Source organism: Ptychodera flava, chromosome 19 (genome assembly GCF_041260155.1).
Source record: "Ptychodera flava strain L36383 chromosome 19, AS_Pfla_20210202, whole genome shotgun sequence".
NCBI lineage: Eukaryota > Metazoa > Hemichordata > Enteropneusta > Ptychoderidae > Ptychodera > Ptychodera flava.
This window is the reverse complement of record NC_091946.1, coordinates 7,634,159-7,659,057: the sequence shown is the minus strand read 5'-3', so window position 1 is coordinate 7,659,057 and position 24,899 is coordinate 7,634,159. Positions and strand designations below refer to the sequence as shown.

The following is a 24,899-nucleotide window of genomic DNA, read 5'->3' as shown; positions in this document are numbered from 1 at the left end:
TCTCGCGATCCATGCGCAGTCGTCACGTCAAATAGTCAAATATCTACCGTTGGCATTAAAAATGAGTTTTAAAAATGTTACCAAGTGGGAGTGCCACTTAAAAGTTGCATATTTCGCTCACAAGACACAGACAATCAAGGTCAAAGATACATTGGCACAGTCGCAACGCTCAGTAAAGTAGCAATACATGACTCGAATGATTAAGAGAGATCATTGTTCAAATGAGCAATTTAACTTCACTTTCAGAGTCCAATCGTTCAATTCAATTTTAAACGTAGAAATATTTTTTTTAACTTTATGTCGATATTCAGCGTAAAGGAGACTGTCACAGGTTTCTCCCTCAGAATTGTCTGCATACATCATCAAAATATGTATTATTTTTATTCGTTGGTACTTGGGTAATTACGAAGGTATACTGCTTACCACACATGCTTGCGCTTTCATCGCTTCCGTCTCGACAGTCAAATAGTTGGTCGCATGTTTTCAAAGACGCTACACATTCCCGTGAAGTAATGCACTGAAATTCATCCTCAGAGCATTCTAAAATTGAACAAGAGTCTGTGTTGTTTAAAAATGAATAGAATTATCACATAATCTTGACATACGCAAAAAAGAATATATTTACACTTCTGTACACGATTATGACTTTCAGAGAAGCTTACCGCCACAGCTAGTCTCATCTTCTCCTCCATAGCAGTGACTTATTCTATCGCAAAAGTAATCGTTTGGAATGCAGACACCAAATTCACTGCCAGAGTCACATCTAAACTGGTTAGGCCCGCAATCAGCTGTCATGGTAAGAAGAGATAATGTTTATGTAAGGAGTCTGTAGTTCCACGTTTTTCTCCTTGACTTTGCATGAAGGTATCTTCGAGTACTTGCCTGTATGACAGAATTGCACGCAGTCTACTCCAACTTTTGATGGTTATATGTCCGTTCTTTATGCACATTTAATCGTAATATCATCTTAATTATTTTTATGTTAAAATTGAAATATTTATTTAATGGATGTCGACGCCGTCGTTGTTCGATGCGATGACTCTTTTACATCCTTAGATTGCATGAATTTCCTTGGGCATATAGACGGGAATTCCCTTCAGTACAAGCATGTTCAAACTACACGACTCAAGTTCTACAATTCCGTTGAATTGGGAGGGGTGTACATGTTTGACCAAATACATACATCCCAACTCAAATATTTCTACAAATGACGTCACTTTCACATATGAGGGGTCAAAGCTGGGCAAGAGCCCGAAAGAGGCACAAAAAGCTTTATTTGTTGCTTTTTCTTCGACAAAATGTCTTAATGGCTAAACGGGAGTTAAAATTTAGGTTTGTACGTATATGACCGGCATGTTATTATTTATTTCTATATTTTAATTGTTCCTGCTTTGGTGATGGGAAAATTATCAACTCACGATAAATGCAGTCATATTCGTCACTCATATCACCACATTGGTTGACACCATCACAGACCAAGAAAGGCCTGATGCAATGTATGCCATTCCTACAGGTAAAATCTCCTTCTATGCAAGGTGCTGGGGAAAACAAACAAACATGATTAAAGATGAAAGCAACGTTTGTTGGGAGGAGAGAAAAGAGTTTGTGCCAGACTGGTCAATATCCGAGAAAGCTCAAACACGGCTCGGGCATCATCAATATTTCGATCATGACCACCATCCCTTGGGCAGGCAATAAATCGTGATCTTGCCCTAGCTCTCATGTGTTATTATTTTTATTACACCGAACAACTTCTTCGAGTAGGCTAGGCCTACAGTTCACCTTTCTGCATGAGTCCGGACCTCAGCGTAAATGTTGTCAGTGCCAAGTCTAGGGTTGCCGCTGAAAGTTTGCCGATCTCCTCGGTCGCGTATCCAAATTTGTTGCTTGCATAGTCGCTGAACACAGAAATTGCATTCCTTGTTGCCATTTTCGTTCGTTTGCTGTTTACTTGCATCAAAATATCGTCTAACTGTGCCGGTGACAGCTCTGCATGACGTTTCGCAGCGATAGTAGCAAGTACAAGCGAACGACAATTTGTTATGCGCAGAAAGGATGCGCAGTAAGTAAAATGACGTCATCCATGTAATATCAAATGCAGAGGGCATCATCAAGTTCGCAGAGGGCATCATCACGTTCGCAGAGGGCATCATTATACACATATTGACTGGCTATGAGGGCAACAGCATACGTCTGTACCCCGAGGGACTGTGAGTCACCCCGAAAAAACAGACTGTTTCCCGAGGCCGTAGGCCGAGGGAAACAGTCTGTTTTTGGGGGTGACTCACAGGCCCGAGGGGTTAAAGACGTATGCTGTTGCCCTCATGCCAGTCAATATGTGTTTTGTAACACACCTCATCCGTAGCCATGCATAAGAACGTACTATACACAACACTTGTCGCATGTAGGTCTATGATGTAATATGTTTGAGTGGTTCAGTGAGAAAAAAGTTTTTCCTATATAAAAGTTCGCAATACTTCTGCAAAACGTTCAATTCACCTTTGATTATAGTTTTTGTCCGTATCGAGTCCTTGTTGGAAACCAAAGCATTCAATTCTTCTTCAGAAAGTAGGATAAACCAAAAAAATTCTGGATTATAGTTTCGATCGGCCGCAGACGACATCTTTGTTTACATTCCGGTCCGCGTTCGCGTCAAATATCGTTTTTGACGTCAGCGGGCATCATTTTTCGGAACTGATGCCTGGCAGGCAACAGTTCAAACAAATGATGCCTGATGACGTCGTTTACGTGGATCAGCACAAAAAGAACGCATCCCACGTGACTATCAATTGGCGAATTAGAATACAGACTGCGGATGAGGTGTGTTACAACACGTTCTTTTACATGTCCCGTGAGTCGTGTTTAACCAATGGCAGTGCACGCTGAATGAGTGAGGTGTAATAATATTTGTTCACTTGAACTTAAATAGTCTATTGGTTTGGTGAAGACGATTTTTTAAATATTAGTTTAGGGACCGTGGACAATTAAAACAAGCGCATGGTAAACAAAACTAAAAGTATTTGTCCTCAGCCCCCTCTCCCCTCCCCTAAACGAAAGTTTTGAAGTGCGAAAATCCAACCAAGCCTCATTTTGTATCTGCATCCAACAATCGATGATTACGTCGATATGAAATCACGTATACGCCACCGACAGCCCCCCCACACCCCCCTAAATCAATCTGAACAATGACGCAATCAATAGAATGAAATCAAACAGTGTATCCAACATGATTGCTACGTTATTTTACTCGTGCACTGGTTCACATGTATGTCACCAGACTGCTGATGTACCGCCGGTGCCGTAATGCTGGTAACGAGATATTGCGATAGGAAAACTTGTAGTGCGATTTTTGCGCACGGTAATCAAATAATAGCCAAACCCCCCGCCCCTAAAGACTAAAGTTGCGTTCACCGTGGGCGTGCTCTAATTACCCAGGGCCCTTACGCATATCGCAAGTTTATTCTTCAATGGCAATATTGCTTTCGAATCTTGGGATTAATTGGCACAGCTTTCGCAAACTGTATATTAATTGCATTTATGATCGTATGTGCAACATTTGAATTCAAATGGTCTTTTATATCTAGGTAAGAGGAATTCTGAATAATATGTCATGATAATTAAAGGTCTTTCGCAAAAACAGATATGTCTTGCTAAACACTCAGCTGATCGCACTGCATTTTGAACACTAAGAAACACACAAAATACTGATGATATGAGTAAATACAGTTTAAATGGTGCATTTGTTTTCGAGAAGATTTTTGACCATCATTTCATGAATATCATATGTTTTTCCGCAAATGACGATATGTCCTCCGAACCATTTGATTGGTCCCAAAGTGCTTTCAGAACAAACTTGAACACACACATGCTTAAGGTGACTTGAGTGAAATTTTAATTTGAATGGTGTGTTGGTCTTTTAGAAGATGTTGATGAACACACTTTTAAGGCTAAATTAGGTTTTTCGCAAATGCCAATGTGGCCGCCAAACCATGTGACTGATCCAAATGTGCAGACAAACTTGAGGACACAGATATTAATGATCATAGTACAGTTAACATTGTGTGTTGGTCTTGGAGGTAGTTGTTTTGAACATTATTCATATATTTTTTCGAAACTAGCAAAATGGCTGCTAAAGCACGAGATCGATCTGAATGCATTTGCAAACTCGATGCTTATATGAGTAAACTTTTAAGTTCAAAGGATGTGTTGGTTCTAGAGAAAAGATGATAGCTTTTTGGCAAAATGCAATGTGGTGTCCAAACCACGGGACCGATCCATATGCACTACAAAAACTTAAATGTACACAGATTGATGATGATATGAGTAAAATTTCACTTAAAATTAAAAGTATTATGAACATTATTCCACGGTTATCATAGGTTTTCGGCAAAAGGCGATATGACCGCCAAACGTCACATCACCGATCCTAGTGCCTTTCAAAAACTTGATGACATTAGTAAAATTTCAGTTCAAATGGTGCATTGCTTTCGAAGAAGAAAATTTTTGAACATAGTTCTCCGATAATTGTGGGTTTTTTCAAACACAAATATGGCCGCCACACAGAATGACTCATACAAATGTGCATCACAAAGTCATATTTCAACATACTAATGATCCTATGGGTAAAAAGCTAACTTCAAATGGTGCCTTGATTTTCTAGAAAAATGTGAACATTAATCTATCGTTTTGATAGTTTTTTTTCGGATTTGGACATAGCAATATTGCCGCTAAAGCACGAGACAGATCTAAAGCCCATCGTACACTTGATGATGAGATGAGTAAAATTATTCAGTTCAAATGGTGTGTTGGTTCTGGAGAAAAATATTTTAATATATTTTTTGACAGCCGAGGTTATATATCCGCTCGCAATTTTAGTTGTTGAAGTACAAACATTCTACACAAGAAATTCATACTGGATTCGCCTTGCAGTTTTTGAGAATAAGCAATTTGCTAATTTTGACAAAAAATGCAGTATGGGCTTATAGTCATCTGACCAATCGAAATTGGAACGGCCTAAGGCTTGTTGGCTTGATGAAGTATTTTTCCTTAAAGTAACACCTGCCAATTTCTTAACATATCAATTTTCTTTTGCGGCAGTTCGCGTGCATATTTTTACTGTTGACTTCTTCTTTGCAAGTGTAGCACTGGTGTATTCTCAAGAGTTTAAATACATTTAATATTGTTCGCTAGGGTTTCTTAATTACCCCTTGATGTGAAAAGCCACTCTCCTTTTCACGCCAGGTACCAAAACCCTCATATTCTTCATTTTTACGATGTCTTCACGACAAATTGAAGTGAAATTTAACTCTCTTCGTGTGGATATACATGTGATTCATGTTCAGTACGTTTTGAACTTGCCACATGGATAAAATCGAACGTGTTCCAAATCTCATGTGAGATTGATTAAGCATCCAAAAAGCGCACTGTCAAAGCATAGTTAAAATAGAACAAACATCATGGAACGAAAATTTGTGCCAGAAACTCAGCAGTTTAAATGTTGTCGTAAGCATAACCACTCGACAATAAAGACTCCCCAATGGTATATTAAATTCAAAATGGAGTGTGGCTAATCCAAAGGCGTATGATGCAGCCAGAAAAATAGTCTAACATAATTAACATTTTATCAGATGTGAATTTTTGATTGTTGTGTTGCAAAAGTCCAGCTTTCCAAAGAAATTCACGACGTTATAGCAACTGTGTAACTCACTCTACTTCTTCCGATACACTTGACGGTAGTAAGCGGTCATGCCTTCAAAGACTAATGCCCGCATTTCATACGCTTGTACATAAATGGGCTTCTTAATCATCTTTCCAGAATGTGAACAAATTAGTGCTCTTTACAACAGATGGCAATTAATGAGGTTTTTCATCGACAAATCCAGTATAGAGTTAATAACTATTAATTATTAAATGGCTGAGCCAATGCTATGTTTATCTGCAAGGCAAGTACAACCGAGGGCTATCATTTCAAAGCATTATCTTAACTACAACCCTTTCTTCTTTGAAATTCCTGTGTGTATGCATATATATATATATATATATATATATATATATATATATATATATATATATATATATATATATATTCGCTATAAGGTAGAACGATTTTAGTCGTCTAATGGCGCTTTAATATGTAAATCATTTGTTATGCGCTTTATCGACTTTACATGCATAATTTTCAAAAAACAAAGCAAAAGGGATTTTCTGCGTCAAACACGTAATTTGAACATTTAAGAAAATTTGTCAAATTCAAAGTTCTTCCGGTCCACTTTTAGTCAGACATTGACTACGGCCAGTGACTTCACTGACGGGTTACCGTTGAATCGCAGTGTGTGTGCATATACGATGTATGTAATTAAGCAATAACCCCCGCCGCAGGAGGGTATACACGAGATTTTGGTACAATGCGCGACATATAGCCGATGGGCGAGTGCTATATGGAGCGAATTGTACGAAAGTCGAGTGTATACCCGACTGCGGAAGGGGTTATTGCTATTATATTGTATCAACTTGCGTGTCTTTGTCGTCTTGGTCCGGTATTTTCGTCAGTTTCAGCCCAAAATGCAGAAACCGACGTCTGAGAGATCGAACGTCGGAAAATCATCGCCCGAGACCGAGCATTTTTATAAGTTTGGATTACGTTGACAACACACGAACACAATATCCTACTAGTAATGTAACATACGCAAATACGTTCATCAAAATTTCATTAATATTTTACATGCAACACGAACTGCTTCAGACAGAGAAATGGGTCAAGAGTTCAAAGCAAAAGAAAAAGTAACATTTTTTTCGTAAATTTACATAAAAACAATAGCGCTGGCTTTTTTGGCGTAGCCTAGTACACTAAAAATAGATTTGTCTCATTCACTGTCAGTCTGGTGTGCGCCAACCGTCGTAACATTCAGACAGAGGAGGTGGTACAGCTAGTGGGGTTACAGGCTCTATTTTGGATGGATATTTTGGATGGATAATTTGTACCAGAAAACGTGCAGTTTTGAAATAATCCAGACATGGATTACGGCAACTGTTATGAACAGTTGCAATATGCAAGCAGAGTGTGTTGCCCGATTCAGCGAGAGCTGGACGCCGACTCAGCGATTTTCGTCGCAGTCGCCAGGAATGATCGCATTGTTATTTTGAATTTCTTCAAGTTCTTGGGCTACATCGTTAGAACACCCTGGTCTGTTATAGCCCAAACTTTAGGAAGCAATATCTGACGTACCGTTACTGTGAGGAAGTTTCAATTTATTTGTGTATGAACGAATAGTAGCTTCGTTTTAAAGAGCGGTATGTCGCGTCTCGACTCCTGCTGAATCGATCAAGCAAACTACACAGTGCGCTGTTACCATATACAATTTTGTACATCATCGTACCAAAATAAATGTGTTGCTTCGGAGATTTCTTTCATCATAGACCGCTTACTTTCACCAAGTGGTGAGTAACAGAACCATACTTTATCTCTATATCGAAATTCGAACTCGGTCTTTGAAACAAAGCGGACTGTTTCGGATTAAGTTCAGAGCCACATCATTCAAATGCACCGACCGGGCAATTTAAAAAAATGCTGGTTTAGGGGCCCGTTTTACCACCGCTATCAGTGCTAAAACAATATTTAAGCATCGGTGGACTGAGCTCTTGTCCAATCAGAATGGCGCATGGTAGCATGATAATAAATGTTTATATATAATATAATGATATATGTATATACTAGCACTTAGAAAGGACCAGCAATTGAGTTAACGAGACTCACAACTGTAGCTTGCAACTGAAGTCATAGGAAATTAAAATACTTACTGTAATATGGCGGGACAAAATTTCGCTCAAGCATTAACATTTCACTGTACTTCGAACTTCTAATAGCACTATGCCGAAGCTTATTGGTGTTGCAGATCGTCACTGATGGAAAGCCAAGTGCCTTCTCTGAGACCAGTGTCACCTTGCAGATTCATGGAAAACGAAATGAACATCGATAAAAATTTAGATAACGATCCAGCCCATCTTAAAATAAGGATCATCTACGGGAATATCGTATAGTAAAATATTGTGGTAAATTACTGTATCTAAAATATTGTTTATTGTATATATTATTAACCTTTCCTATCGAAAATTGAGGCTCCAGCAGAGTGACCCTGAGAATGTTATTGAACATCACACCTTTCTTCTTTACAAAGCCGACGCATCTCATTACGCACAATACGAAAGTCTTGCTAGTTTTTAGAGAAAAAAGAACGGAAGTGTGGTCCAGCTTGTAAGTTTTTCGATATAATTCTTACTGATGTCACCTTTGATGGCTTGAAGACTTCCTTTTGTAAGCATGCTTTAATAATGAACGTTTTTTAATCGGATTCTTGGCTAGAGCAATATACTCTTTTGTAGACATCCAATCCAATAGAATCTGTTCTTCGAATTTTGAATTTTACATCAACGATGAGAGAGAAGTATGACTGTTACCGTCAACTTTTCCTTATATGCAACTAAACCTTTTTGTTTTTGTATTGACGGTTCAAAAGCTGTTATTTAAAAAAAAATCTAAAATTCAATCCAATTAACAAATTCATATTCTTTTCCCAAAAGTATGTTTTAACACTGTTACGCTACTTGTGTTAAGTAATTTTGTGCTTGCCGGTGAACTCGTAAAAATTCTTTAATTCTGTAATGCACTGATACTGTTGAACATTATTACTCTGTTGATATTAATTGAAAAAAAAAATCATTATTTTGTTGAAATAGATGCCAGAAGAAGAGAGGGAGAAAACGTGAACAGTCTAGAAATTAGAGCAATGCATCGAGTAGCGTTATCTACATAATGAAAAAAATCATATTTTTTACTACGGACAAGACGAATTTTTCCTTCTGAATCGCATGACAAATAGCTAATCTTTTCCTTGAACGAATGACAAGGTCTCGCCAGTTATTAAGAGCCTAGTAGTAGCAAGTGGACTTCATTGACGCGTTTACTCTAAGAATTTACTCGCTCTCGGCAAAGCGCAGGTCACCATTTTATTGCCTTAATAAACCAGTTAATGAAAATTCAAATCGCCGTCAAGCATGAGAATCGATTTTCAGCTCTTGTGTCGTAACGTCGTTTTAACGCATGTAGCTAGAAGTGATCCTCTGGTGCCATTCCTATTTTGCAAAAGTTATTAGTATTTTTGTCTGCATTTATTTTAATCGTCTTCAGATTATTACAAATGTAAAATCTCCAAAAACTGATTTTTTAAAAGTTTGAGTAATGAACATTATTGATATCTAAAAAAAGGAGTAAAATAGAAATCGTATCTTAGCTCAATTTAAGGTGCAACAGTTAACCTTGTTCTTAACGAAACTATACTGACAGTGTCTGCTTTCTATGAGACCTCCTGAAATTTCGACAACACTGCTACTTCGACAAGTCAAGAACAATTTACTACGATTCATCTTTTGTCGACGTCCGTCGATGATGAGTGTGAGCAAATTAAATGTAAATTATTAAGTGCCTTCGAAATTAAATTCATTCATGTTGAACGATGCTCATTAGTCCAGTAGATAGGCAATTTTTTAAGTGGTACTGCCAGAGCTTTGACTGTGTTATAGCCGTGAATCCATCTTTTTGAAACCATATTATAAATAATTTTTGCTGCATTTTCTTGCCTAAGTGTTCTTTATTATAATACGATTTCTTTATCTCCGCCCAATACATTGTTTAATGACAAGAATTAACCTTACCCAATTGTTTATTGACTAGCGGTATTGTCCAGTGAATTCTAGTCCGTACTGAAATTAATTTTCTCAACTATAATGTTGCATATAGCACATATGTATTTCGTTTCCAAGGATTAGAACAAGTAGCGTTGTATTTTTTCGTACACAATATGTGTCAATTAAAGCCTATAATTCTCCTACTCATCACGGTGAACACCGATTAATGTAAATTAAGATATACTTCACCTACCTTGACATGGACGTTATATTCAAAGTATTGAATCAACAACAATGTCATCTGAACAAGCATTGCACACGCTGCCACTAGGACGATTATAATCCATGTTGAGCGGGTGACGCTCGACGTTGCATTGGTAATGTGAACAATGCCGTGAGCTGTTGTCTCCCGTCCGAAATCTTCAAGCACATGCTTCACAGATTCATCATGTTCTTCTGTTGTTTTGTCAGAAAGCTTGAAAAATTCGTGCTGGACATTCGTTTTATCTGAAAGCTCTTTAGTTCCCTCATTTGTGTCACTAACCCGTCTGTCTGTTGGTTGTTCTGCCTTTTCAGTATTGTCGACGTATGGAGAGTTTACCGACAAAAGTGGGAATGGGTTATCAGAACGACCATCTTGCCGACTGAAATGGAAAATTCGTTAGGCTGTGGTCAAAAACGCTGTTGCAGCATTTCTGCTTTAGATGATTTTAAGGTTCTTTTTCTGCAAGAGGCAAAATTTTAATACACCTCTCGAACACAGTAAAACGTTTCGAGTCATCATTGTAAACATAAATAGTCGAAGACAGGCGTAGCTCTGCTCATAGATAATTTTTTGAAAAGTTTAAATTACTTCTTGAATACAGCATCATGATTGTATATTAACTTGTCAGGTTTTCAAATATAGAGTGACAAAAATGTTAAAAAACAAAGTTGATAGGAGAGTATTCCTGATCAAATAATATCAAGGGACATTTTCCATGATATAACATTCTACTGCTAATGAATTCACTCCCTTCTAACGTAAGCCTTATAATGCGAAACTGAAAACACCGTGTAATCGCAACAAATATGGACAAATAAGATGCTGGTTTATTGCAATTTTATGAGAATCGTTATTCTGTATAGTTTGATTTCATCACGTGACATAGCGTGAGGACCATGGTAATGGGACATCATGCTGCTAATTCGCACTATAAAGTTTCGTTAGACTTTAATAGTTTTCCATGGTCAAGTCTTAGCACATAGTATTTGTCTCTGTTCTTATCGAAGGTGCAGTAGCCCTATGACTAGTAGCTGTGCCGAGAGAGAATATACCATCACGGTTGTAACACAGAAATTAGGAGATTCCAAAGCTAGTCCTTGTGATGCTCAATATAAATGACCGCCTTCAACCAGAAATATAATCGACAAAAAACCCAAACATTTTAATCCTCACAGTTCATAACCTATATTTCTAGCGCCAGTTCATATGCTTTTCGAAAAACAGCTCCTGATTCTCTAATAACATATCCCGTACAATATTGCACACGAGAGTGACATTGCCTTTTTCATTGTGGGTCTTTGACCATGCTTTTGGGACTTTATTTAAATCTTAATTGAACTACATCTCGTAAAAAAGAACGTTCCCATTTGTTCAACTTTTGCTACTCTTGGCTTCCAGCCATATTCACAACTTCCTTCCTTACTTGCATTTGCCGTTCAATGTGGTGCAATTTTATCCAAAGGGAAACAAAATGTATTGCCTCTAGACGCTTATTTTCACATCAGACTCTACTAGATTTTTAACTTTAACACTCTTGACAGACTTTTCATTTAGAAAGTATATTTTTCAGTAATTCATTAGATGTAGTTTCATGCCTTATGTTGTAAAATATATGGAGAAATGTGATCACGTGACGTGTAAGTTGAACTACCTATCGGCAAGTCAGCATGATTACGTAACATTTTATAATCGATCGTCAAACGGAACAGTACGGTATTGGAACAAATGATACCCATCACTTTTTAGGTCTCGATATTAACACTCACAGTATGTCACTAACACATTAGCCATTACTCGAAAGTGCATAATTATGAGCATGGCCGACACACTAGCTCAAAGCGTATGGGAATCGGTAACGTTCGCGAAATTTGCCTACGCCGGTGGACTGCATATTATTTTATCCATGTTTACGTTTCGATTATCTTTTTTCGCTAACTTTGTGTTTGGAAAGAATTAGTCATTGAACATTCACTCAAAGATAAGATGAGAATACATGTACCTCATGCTCGTCAAAATGGAAGAATATTGCTCATTTGCTCGTATGAGTGTATGCTGTTATTCAAATTAGCTATATAATTGTTGATTTCAAAGACCTCAATTTGAAATTGTCGAAATGAGTCTATTATTCACCTTGCCTTTTTGTATTGTATACTCAGAAACGAAGTTACGAGCGTAAAATTTAATCAATACATATGCATATCGTATACATTAATTTAACCAAGCGTTAATCAACGATTAATAGATATTTAAGGTCAAGTTAGAGCCGCCCACTTTACGTGCATCGTCAAAGCAAACACCCGGTGTGGTTTGCGGATCTGCTTTGAAGCTGTACACACGAGAGGTCAGAAAATAACAGCTCCTATTAAATACACATAGAGAGTACATCCTTCAACCAAGAGTATCAATATTCAAGTATACGACAAATATAGTGATGCATAATAGAACTGTACAATTGCAATCAACAAAGACTATAGTAACCAAAATAAAGCAGTTAACAGCAGGATAATCTGACAATTGATTGTAGATGTAACAAAAGTAGTAATTGCGCAATTCACAGAAGAAAATTTCGGCATGATCATACTCACTTTCACAATGCATTACTTGCAAATACAATTACGAATCGGTTTTCTGAATCTACTTTTTTCAGTTTAAAAAAATGAAGTATAAAATTCAGACGTTACATTTGCTTGTCAAAGATGTTACTAACATCCTTTATTGAAATGAAGCTATATTCGGCACAAAAGCAGATATACCTATATGGTTATCTAATAATTGGGGTCTGTCAAAGCATCCATTCCGACAACGACAAATAAAGCCTCCATTTTCCATTTGTATGATAAATAAAGCATGCAATACCCCTAACCATTAGCCATGCGATTGTCGTTTTTCATCTATACTAGAGTAAATCTTACCATGAGCACCTGTCTGCTTCTCCAGGCCAGCGCTTTGAAGAATGCACCTAAAGTTGTTTAAATTAATGCTTAAATTCCTCATTGAGGTTGTCATCAAATTAAGCAGAATTATTTAATGCTTGCTCATTTACCGTCTTGTTGCAGCTAATGGCCTTTCCGCCTCTTTTATGAAAATTGTTTGTCAGGGCTACCCACCTGTCATTCACTATGCCACTGTTTCTTCCGTACAGCCAGGAAGCACGATACGCAATTGGTGTGGCAAAAGTTCTGTATCTTTCCATCGTATTCCAAACCGATCATGTACGCCGATAAAATACTTTGTCTTGCGAGCAAACCTGCTGCAAACTCAGGCTTAATGAGATATATGAACTACTTTAGTTCACAGGGGAAAATTTAATCAGATATTTCTTTGTTTAAGCACTGTCATTTTGCTAATTTTGATACATCAATAAACCAGCGAATCCGAGTTCTTGTTGACGATGAATAACTCAACTATCAACTCTGTCACGTGACATATATCTTTAAAATTCACTTCACGTGTCACATCTTAAGGTAGTACGCTACAATTCGAGTTTGAAACAGCGCCCTCTTTCGTTTGGACATGTAGATGTTAAAATCAGACCGCCTAAGCTCGCGAGCGTGAACAGTTACATCATGGCGGCTCGTGAGGAAAGTCGACGTCGAGACTGCAAAGGAAAGTTTGTATCATACAAAACAAGTCGTCGTCGACAGAATACTGACGTATTTAACTGTAGGACATGTACTGGCATTCCATTTTCTAGTGAAGACAGAAGAAGCGAATCCAGCAGTTAAAATGCGGTGAATAGTACTGGTGATAGAAACTCGTCCACCGCTGCGTCCTCAAAAGTCAGTTGTTTGACAGAAGATGTCAAATAACTTCGCCAGAGTCTCCAAAGTTGGAGGGAGGGTCGCCGTATTGTCGAACTTGATATTCTTGCTGAAGGGCTAGAATGTTGTAAGCATTGTGCATGCGGCCCCTTCTCTCTACAGTCATGTTTCAAAGAAACGAAGTACGGCCTTGGAAGCTTATTGTACTTGAAGTGTAGATACTGTGATAGTATCAACTGTGTGAGAACAGGGAAGGGGCATCGGTCGCCGTTAAAATGTGTGTCTGGCAGTCAAATTTGGGATGTTAATACAAAAGCTGGAACAGGTAGGTAGATGTTATTACTTTTTTTTGACAACCTTGTCTCAGTTGACTTACATACGGTACCGTTTGTTTTTGCTGTCTTTGTTCGGGGGGGGGAGTAATTATATCGGCAGTATACATTGTTTCGATTTAATCACTTTGGTGTACGTTCAACGGTTCATGATGTATATTCGTGTCACTGAGTACCAGTGTCAAGATTGAAAGCCACAATTATATATATCTTTATAAAGCGAATGCTATTCTATGGAACGGTATGACTAACTGTGTGATATGAAGGAATTTTTTCATATATTGACAAAAATTGTATTTTTTTTATTTTTCAAGCCATGCTACACGTTGGAATTGGGGAAACTCAGCTGAATTCCTTGTTAGGTGTTTAAATATTCCTGGCATAACCCACAGGAGTCTGAAGGAGAGGGAGCGTAAAGCAGGGTCTGCTGTTTCCAGAGTTGCAAGGAAGTCTTGCAAGAGGGCTTTGCATGAAGAGGTGGAAGCTACTGTGCATAAGAAAAGGTAAATCAAGCAAAGTAATTTTTAAATATAACTGTAAATATAATGTTTGGTAACACTATCCTATTAACATATTTCATGATATAATAATGTTTGTACCTTGAAAATTATGAACTTACTGGAGCCCATCTGACAAAATTGCTATGAAAAGTTTAATAAAAGGTGAATGTATTTGTACAAACAGATATACTTGTGGGTTAAGTTAAAGGTCATCCTTTTATTTTATTAAGAAGTTTTTTAAGTTTTCCCTGTTTTTCTTTTCAATGACACTGACATACATGTACCTAAATCACACTATATGTTTTTCTCCAAAGGAAATGAGATTCTTCAGAGGTGCTACTTTGTGCATCATACGATGCTGGTTGGCAGAAAAGAGGTAGTGGAAGAGCGTACAATAGTTTAACAGGTAATCTCATGTGTTTATTGGTTTAAACCACTTTTATGACGTGCAGACAAGTTTTTTTGCAACTGTTAAAAGTGGTGTAAATTTGTATAATATACATTGACTAATAGTTCCTCTACCACATTGACTCGACAGTGTAATATTCCTGCGCATTGAGTTCCTGACACATCAGGACATTTGGTACATAAGTTTGCGTTGAACTTTAAATACAATACCATTCATTTGCTAGATTTTATGTTTCGTCCAGTATATTAGACACCCTTATTTATATGGTCTATATCTTATTGTTTTTTGTTCCAAAGGGCATGCCACCTTGATAGGGAAGGAATCTGGTAAAGTTGTTGACTACACAACACGTTCAAAAAAGTGTAGGATTTGTGAGCATGCAGAATCCTCAAAATGTGAAGTGAAAGTGCACAAATGTTGCAGAAATTGGCAAGGCAGTGCCAAAGCAATGGAGCCTGATATGGCTGTAGAACTGGTGAACAATGTCAACTCAAATGATGAAAAGAATTACATTGGAACAATCATCATGGATGATGACACAACAACTATCCATCATCTGAGAGACAAAATAGATAGCAAAATAGAAAAACAAAGTGACAGAAATCATGTGCGGAAAGTTCTAGGTAACAACTTGTTTGAACTTCAAAAATCTCACAAACTGCTGACCAACAAAGTCATCAAGTATCTGCAGAAATGTTTTAACTATGCAGTATCACAGAATGAGGGCAGCAGTGATGGTCTTGCCAAAGCACTGAGAAGTATCATACCACACGCCTTTGGTGAACATGACAACTGTGGTGAGTGGTGCAGCTTTGCTAAGGATCCTGTCAACTACACTCACAAAAGCTTACCCCATGGCAAGAACTTGACTGGTGATGACTTGCGTTCAGCTCTAGATTCACTGTTTAACTCCCTGGTCGATCAGTCAGTTAAGTTGGCAAACCTTGGCAGCTCCCAGGCCAATGAAAGTATCAACAATGGTATAGCAAGCAAAGCACCAAAGTCCAAATTCTATGGAGGTTCTGAAAGCCTTGTGCATCGTGTTAGGTCTGGTAAACAGCATGCGCAAGAAACGAGAGAAGGAGAGACATATGAGAGTGGTATAGACTTTACTACATGTAGTTCTACAGTACCTCCCAATATCAGTAGCATTCCTGACCCATCGAAGCCCCCCATTGCAGAGAGACTACCAGACAATAACTACACAGTGGAATATTTTGATTTAGAGACCATATCTACTGGTATGTATAGGAATGCCTTGTCATGTTTTCATTTGTCCCCGCGGATGCAGTCCAGAGGGGACAAATAGATTGGGGTTCCGTCCATGAATTCATCCATCAGCAGCCATTTCTCATATACCCCTGAACTTGTTTTGTTCAAACCTGGCACAAGGATAGAGTCCTGCACCATACAGATGCATATTTTAAGACCTAGTTCAGATATGCGCAGCCAATTTGCTTCAAACTTGTCACAGAGCAAATGATCATGACATACATATTCTCATGAATTTTTGTTGTGATATAGTAGAAAATGACTGCCAGGATGAAAGCCCTCAATTTACTGGTATGTCAAAAATAATTATATCAAACTCCCAAAGATTAAAACAACATTGAACTGGCAGGGACTGTGTCATCGACTGATGACTTGTTTATGTCAAATCATCAACCATGCTTTATACACTGGGTATCTGAGCAAAGACTTTATTTATTGTCATAGTAGAATCAGAAAATAAGCACTGATGGTAATTTTCCCCCCTTTATTTCACAGGTTTGGAGGCTCATATTGTTCAGCTGTCAGCCGTCTGTGGTAATGAACAGTTCAATCAGTATGTAAACACAGAGAAGCCGATATCACCCCAAGCAGCAGCAATAACAGGATTTTCATTTATTGCTCACCAGTTGTTTTATAGAGGACAGCCATTGGACACAGTGCCAATTCGTGTTTGTTTAATTAATTTTATTCAGTGGTTGAGTCATGTATCTAAACATGTTTTACTTCTTGCACATAACTGTAGAGTGTTTGATAGTCGTCTGCTTGTACTTTAGCAGCATGCAACATGTTGGAGATGTTTTCATCTGTTGTAGATGGGTTTACAGATAGTTTGCCTCTTTTCAGAAATTTACATCCAGGTAGGCATTCATATGCACAAGAAAGTTTAGTGGCAGACTTTGTTGGAAAATCATACAATGCTCACAATGCAATTGATGATGTGAAAGCATTGCAAACTCTACATACACAGTGTGCTATTCGTGCTGAACAATTGTTACAACATAGCTTTACAGTTCCATATATTGTTAAATCAATTGAAATCTCTCTGCTGAAAAAGAAAAATGTATCCTTTTTTGACCCACTTGTTCAAGGCAATGTTTTAAGTAAAGGCATGGCTGAAAAAATATCAGCATCAGGTCTGTGTGTAGACCATTTGAAACTTGCATACCTCCGAGATAGTCAAAATGGTATTTATAATTTATTTTCTGAGAAATTCTGGAACAAACCAAGAATCACATCTAATAGCCGTATAATTGCCAATGTTACTGCTTATTTTAATTCAAACACATAATATTCACATCTCCTTACATTTATAGATGTTTCTATTTATTGAAATGTATATGTATATTGACAATAAATTAATATTTTATATAAAAAATCATATCAAATAATATATTCAAATAAAGTAAATTATCAATACAGAGAAATGTTGTTCTTGTATGATACTTTTCACAGTTGTTGAAAAAATTTGCTTATTATCCACAGTGACTGGTATTTTTATCTGTCCCCACAGTGACTGGCATTTTTATCTGTCCATAGAAAAATTAAAAGCATGACCAATTTTTCACAAAATTTTGGCATTGCACAAAATGAAGTATACGTTCATGTATGTGCATAGTCATGTAGTTATAATGTACCATTGAAACACAGAGTACAGGGAAGTAGAAAAACTGCCAGCAATTACCTGTTATCTGAATCGCACCTATAATGAGCAACCTAGGGGGTCAGAATTGCTTCACCTAAAATGGCTGCTGAAATTACTATTTTTCCACCATATTTTGTGATTTTACAGGAAAACAAGTATGGGCACCCCCATTTTTTATTGATGCATATGAAAGAGTGTCCCCTTCTTGTAATTTATCACAAATTTTATTGATAATTTCGATATTGAGTGATATTTTTAAATTGCCATACGTGTCTTTTTTGAAAATAGTTACGGTGATAGAAATGTGTTTTTAGTTATAAATGTTCATTTGATGGAGCTATTCACAAAAGATTTCTGCTAACATACGTGACCTAGGTATCATGTTAATGTCATAAGTCAACTTCTATTGCAAATTTTAATGAAATTTGCAAAATTAATTTGATTTTAGTTGAAAAATATGGAATTCTTAAAAATGGTAATTTTGATGAATTTTTGGTATTTTTAGCACAATTTTATGAAAAAGTTTGCATGGGGACCCAATTTTTTTTTCACATTTTTTCCACCGGGGTACTTCAGCAAAATGAAAAATACCACTTTTATGAATATCCGGAAATGTTTTTGAATGGTAGCGTACCTCCTTAATTGTAATCTTCTATTGGCAATGTTTTGAATCGCTTGACAAGCTTATTTTGTATGAATAAAATTACCCTTATACATTCATTCACTAATGTATTTAATCTTCATCTACTTTTTTACCTTCACAGTAATAAGCTTCAAATTCAAAATTTCACCTATTGTATATTTCTGATATTAAGTGCACTCAGTGAAAGTTTAATGCTATTGAACGTTGAATATTAATTTAGAAGGAATGGTACTGCAGTTGCCTTTGAATAATAATTAATAATAATGACATGTATGACGCCAATTGTTATGAATCCATCATCTTAAAATGGCTGTGTAGAATTACATCTATTGTAGAATATGGACAATTTCTTGTGCCCTGAAAATTACCCCTTCTCTCTCTGTCTCTGTCTCTGTCTGTTTCTATCTCTGCTTGTTCGTCCGTCTGACTGTCTGTCTGTCTATGTCTGTCTGTCTGTCTGTGTGTGTCTGTCTCTGTCATGTTAATATTATACCTTAATTCTAGTCTAATGATCAACAACTGTCAAACTCCCAAAAACAAATATTCGGCACTTTTTATTACAGTGAAAATACAGTAGGGGAATCTGTTCTGATAATTGGGAAAAAAATCATAGCAATTTTGAGAAGGTCAGGAAACATCATTTTGAAAATATACATGACACAAAGGTTTCGCAAAAATACGAGCCCATCAAGACGTAAACGAGCTGGGATATTATCACGACCACTTGAATTAGACAGGTTTCATGTAGATCCAAATAATTCTATAACAACATCTTGTTCGATTAAAGGGTAAACAAAACTTTTTGTTGGTTGAGAAATAAATAAAGCAATATCTATCTATGAATTATTATTGTTGTTATTATTATTATTATTATTATTATTATTATTATTATTATTATTATTATTATTATTATTACAAGTTTAGGGGCTATAAGTATTATATAGAAATCTAAAAAACAATTCATTGAAGCTGTGGGACTTCTCAAAAAAAATGTTGTTACTCCTGAATGGTTGCCATGGAAACATCTCACATTAAAATGAGTGTGATTTTTTTTGGTGTGCTAACCAGAAAACCCCTTATTATCAATTTTTTACATCAATTAATAGTTCTTTAATAGGAATTAGGGAAAAAGTAACATTTTCAATCCCAAAATAGTTACTATGGCAACTCGAAACATTAAAATAAGTCTGACATTTGTGTTCTCTGACCCGAACTTCCCCACTAGATAATTTTCATATCAATCAAAGTAACTTTTCAAGGGATATTAGAAAAACTGAAATTTTCAACACCTAAAATGGTTACCATGGAAACATGGGGCAGTGAAATCGATATCATATTTGGTCTTTTCGACCCAAAATACCCTTATGGTGAAATTTTCACGGAAATTGAACCTATTATTATTCGTGTTATTATTTCTATATAATACTTTATTAATTATTATTATTATTATTATTATTATTATTATTACAAGTTTAGGGGCTATAAGTATTATATAGAAATCTAATAACAGATCATTGAAGCTGTGGGAATTCTGGAAAAGAGGTGTTCGAATGCAAGCCCATCGTGGCAGTTGCGGGCGCACACAACTGTGGAGAGCCTATGCCAGTGTATTTGCTGCAAATATACCATCACGCATGCGCACTCGTTTGCCAGTGTAGTCTGCCAATATGAGCATGCGCAATTGAGTTTACTGAGCGTGAATGTGTAGTCTGTACACTATGTCTCGTGCTATAATCTTGTCGTTGAGCTTTGCATGTTGACAGAAACTGGAATTACTGCAGAGAATACTTTTCAGGACATCACAAGTGAGTCCCTAAGGTAACAAGTAGAACGTTTAGGAAATCCTTTCAGAAAGTTCACGCCGCCTGTGGCCATTTTGTGGAGTATAAGCTTATACGTACCTGGAGCGACGGTATACAGTATTTGAATATGCTTTGGAATTTTACGTTTCACGTCGTTCAATCATTCAGATGGAAATGCCGGCCTTCTCCAAACTTTGAAAAAAATCAGGGTGACAGACTTTGGAATGTTAACTCTTGTATAACAATGACGTTGAAGACATTTGTATTCGAGCTCGGCAACATTTTTTGATTTGAGAACTCTCATCATGGCGGATTCACTGAAACAGTGAGTATTCAACAACCTTTTCTATGTCCATGTAGCACTTGTGCAAAAATAAGCAAGTCCGCAGGCCTTTGGCGAATCAATAAATGCGTTTTTCACCAAGCTGAAAGGTTGAAAGATGCGTCCGTCACTTTGGGACGAGCTAGATAAATGCAGTCAAACCCAGCTGGGCATAGAAATTTGCCACAGTATGACTTTGTTCTGGAGACGACCGGCCGTGCGGTGGAACTTTGCAACAAAGTTTCCATATCTGAACTGACGTACTTGAATGACAGGCACAGGAAACGATGGCCAATAAAAACGCATTCTCGTTGCATTTTGATAATAATGTATCAATCTAAATGACACGGAAATTATGCCTACTCCCAACAGAAGGGCCATGGTCTATTTTTAGCTCTGCTACAGTATGTCTCCGTGCTGTAAAGGCCATATTGGTGTCATGTTGTCATGGCGACTTTTAAAATTTGCATACAACTGTGAGAATGAAACGGGTTGTTTATAGGTCACAAAACTTTTGAGTCCCACTGTCGTCCATTACACCTGTTTCCTTGGGTATTAAAGGTGTGCAAGTATACACATAAAAAGACTAGAAAATTCACTTCATGGGCGGAACGTTGTATAATGGCCCTTTCTTGTCTGGTTAACGAAAAAATATACCCCTGATCTAAAATATGCATGGGCTACCAGCCAGTGTAACCGGGCTACCAACTTCAGAATATGGTTGCCCAAGTTGACTACCAGGGGAAAAAAGTTAATTTCGAGCCCTGGGCAATATCAAACATGAAACATTTAACTTGTAATATTTACCCTTGTCTTGGCCTGCTGGGTTTAAAAAAATGTTTAAAGGTATACAGGGATCATGTTTAATTTTAGCCATTGCCACCATGGAAAGGGGAGATCTAGCTAATCATAAGAATCATAGAGTTTATGGGGTCACGCCAGGTCACACAAAAAATAATGTACCACTTCATGGCTATAATTTTACTTTAGTTAAACAATCAGAAATATATTTGTCTTCATTATTCTTCCTGGAATGAGGCAAAGAAATCAAAATAAATTATTATAAAATGAACATTATTTATACGTCGTTAATTATAAATCCATAAAATAAATAGGTACCAGTGAATTATGTTTTAGATGAATATAAATAAAAATGGATATGATAAATATAATGGTAAATTGGGTGATAAGGAGGATCGGGTTAGGATACTAGTAGAATTAATTTCAGGACATAAAATTAATTTGAAGGCATAAACTTAATTCGATAAATGCATAATAAGTTAGTAATATACTATATATACTATATTTTAAAACGCAAATAGGTTAATATGGAAACACAGGGCAGTAAAAATGGATATCATATTTTGTCTTTCTTAACCGAAATAACCCTTTGGTATAATATTTCTGTTGATAACTGGATTCTTACACTGGATATTTGGTCTTTCTAACCCAAAATATCCCTTTGATATAACACATTCTGTTGATTCCTGGATTTTAGATGGAATCTTTGAAAAACTGGTAATTTTTACTCCTGAATGGTTGCCATGGAAACATCTCACATTAAAATGAGTGTGATTTTTTTTGGTGTGCTAACCAGAAAAACCCTTATTATCAATTTTTACATCAATCAATAGTTCTTTAATAGGAATTAGGGAAAAAGTAACATTTTCAATCCCAGAAGTTACCATGGCAACTCAAAACATTAAAATAAGTCTGGTTTTTGTGTTCTCTGACCCGAACTCCCCCGCTAGATAATTTTCATATCAATCAAAGTAACTTTTCATTGGATATTAGAAAAACTGAAATTTTCAACCCCTAAAATGGTTACCATGGAAACATGGGGCAGTGAAATCAATATCACATTTGGTCTTTTCGACCCAAAATACGCTTATGGTGAAATTTTCACGGAAATTGAACCTATTATTATTCGCGTTATTATTTCTATATACTACTAATATTAATTATTCTTATTTATTAATGCAATATAAAAAATTGGATATGCGTTTTGGTGACTTATACTTGAGTATATATTTTCCGCTTCTTGGTAAAGTAATTAAAAGGTTACAGATTAAATTATACCTACACAGACACATTTTCTTTCACAGTCTTACAGCAAGTAGACATGCCACACGGATCTGACAAACACTCCGGCCAAAAGTAGGACAAAAGTCACTTTAGGCCCAACGATGTAAGTTGATTTCCCTTTTTGACTTGCCAGTTATTTAGATTATCATTTCGAATGCAGTGCTTAGATATTTTTTATTAGAATTTTAGTTATTTTCTTCCGAACATTAAGATAATTCCTACTCTGAGCTAACTATAGCTGCAGGAATAGATAAAAATAAAACAGTCAAATTACTCATGTTATATCTACAGATTGTTTAAAGTTTAAAAACCATTAACAGTCCTTACTTATGTAGAATATTTTGTCAGTAAACATCACATTTACAAGCACTAAAGTATCCGAAAATAATACCAATGTGTGAAACTTCCTTTTAATAGATAGAGATAGATCTTGAAAATGTCTATTCATAACATGTTCGATACATGTCGCCACGTGTTTGCTATGTTTATGATATTATTAAAAAGTACACTGACACTTTTTTAATTAAGCAGAAGCCTATTTGGTTAAATGACCAGTATAAAATGACCACTGCGGATAGCAATTACAGCTTCGATAGACATGCATTGGCAAAACATAGAAGCTAGCAATATTTCTCTTTTTATTTACAAATTATACTTGATTGATTAATGTATTTGCTATAGACCAAAAAGAGTACTTACTTACTATACCAGTAACTGACAGACACACTTAATGATTGAACGCCATACAACAAGTAAAATGTTCTGCTCTATAATTGACAAAAATTCAATCGTTATTTCTGCTCATGATGTCGATTTCGTCCTGGAAGTATGACTGCAAAGTTCTTCATTGGTTGAATATTAAAACCACGACGACAGAGACGTGCACAACAGCGGAAGTAAACCCTTGACAATTAATCACTGGATGATTACAACAAGCGGAATATTCTGCTCTATAAATGACAAAAATTTAATCGTTATTTCTTCTAGTAGCTCATGATGTAAATTTTATTCTAGAAAATGACTGGAAAGTTCTCCATGGTTGAACATCAAAATTACGAAAACTGCGCAGTGCACATCAAAGGAAGTAGCATGAAATGCCGCTTACTGATTATAATCAATCACTGGGTTACGATTTTTCGGGCAAGACTGCCTCGACCTTAATACTCATAGACAAGTTCCGAAAATGGCACATGAAGGTGTCACTTTGCATGTCTTTGGTACTAAATAAGTGCACATGGAACTTAATAACATCAGGCTGAGCGACCTCCAGACGGTTTTTCGTTTAACTTATGTTCTTCTTAAGGTCAATTAGAGTCGTTTATGGCATTACCATTCTTCGTTTCTTTCCCCCTGCAGCAACCCTTTCGGCACAGATCCAGGAGAAGCTTCATGAATTCAAAGACCGTGATGACGGAAACTCCAACGTACAATCCGAGAGTACCGCCGACATCGCTCAATAGATCTTCCCACTGCATAAATCAGGGCCAAGGTAGAAATGTCAATAAAAGTTTGTTGAATTGTCGTACGGGTTTCAAATGTTCGTAGATAAAATAGCTACGCTGTTACGTCATACTAACAGTTACAACAGCATGTTAATTTGTATAATTATACAACTTATTTCCAAGATGTCAGTCAGGAATATGTATTTTCTCGTATAACGTCAGTAACCCTACACATGCATTTTTATAGCGCACGTTTTGCATGCCAAAACAAAGATTGGCATTGCAAATACAGGAGACCTAAATCTTCTACGGGACGATCACAGTACTCTTGTTAGATAAGCTATTGACACAATCTCTAGGGCTTGAAGTTGTAATACCTCAAATCTGTCAGTAGCACCATTCAATCATCGAAGCTGGTGTAAGATTCTTACCATGAAGCCGGCCCTTGGCTACAAAATTCCTTTTTTTTTGCATCAAAATATTTTTGCCATGTCAATCTGTCTGACTAGAAACCCCCTCGAATCTATATATGTTGTACCGAAGATAACTTCATCTTACCGTATAGGCAGGCAACTCAGAAGTCAAGTCGTAATTCAAAGTTTCAAAATACACCTTTAAGCGGACTAGGTTAGCTCTGAGTGTGGAACAAATACGAAACCAAGTATTAACGTTTGCAGAAATACCTTGAGAAATGCAATATCCCACCCTTTTGTGTTTCTGTATTCCAGCAGAACATTATCGAT

The 24,899-nt window shown here is 36.6% G+C and overlaps 2 protein-coding genes across 2 annotated transcripts in view; one reads left to right on the top strand and one right to left on the bottom strand.

Annotated features, from left to right (window-relative positions):
* Positions 1-13,197, bottom strand: part of LOC139118495 (uncharacterized) — a 57,289-nt gene extending 44,092 nt beyond the window's left edge. The window contains exons 1-6 of the mRNA XM_070681788.1: positions 13,054-13,197; positions 9,935-10,325; positions 7,798-7,939; positions 1,419-1,538; positions 663-788; positions 424-540 (exon numbers count right to left, since the gene is read on the bottom strand). Coding sequence (XP_070537889.1) covers positions 424-540; positions 663-788; positions 1,419-1,538; positions 7,798-7,939; positions 9,935-10,325; positions 13,054-13,139 — 982 coding nt within the window. The 5' untranslated portion in view covers positions 13,140-13,197. The remainder of the gene's footprint in view (positions 1-423; positions 541-662; positions 789-1,418; positions 1,539-7,797; positions 7,940-9,934; positions 10,326-13,053) is intronic.
* Positions 13,198-15,396: 2,199 nt separating this feature from the next.
* On the top strand, positions 15,397-24,174 carry LOC139118841 (uncharacterized). Its single transcript, XM_070682337.1, has 3 exons — positions 15,397-16,189; positions 16,716-16,886; positions 24,071-24,174. Exons 1-3 carry the CDS (start codon positions 15,397-15,399, stop codon positions 24,172-24,174), a joined length of 1,068 nt encoding a protein of 355 aa, XP_070538438.1.
* The last annotated feature ends 725 nt before the right edge of the window (positions 24,175-24,899 follow it).

Coding starts and splice junctions, on each gene's coding strand:
- LOC139118841 (XM_070682337.1), top strand. CDS start 15,397: ATGGAGCCTGATATGGCTGTAGAACTGGTGAACAATGTCAACTCAAAT. Junction 16,190..16,715: donor TTTAGAGACCATATCTACTG/GTATGTATAGGA, acceptor TTTATTTCACAG/GTTTGGAGGCTCATATTGTT. Junction 16,887..24,070: donor ATTGGACACAGTGCCAATTC/GTGTTTGTTTAA, acceptor TTCCCCCTGCAG/CAACCCTTTCGGCACAGATC.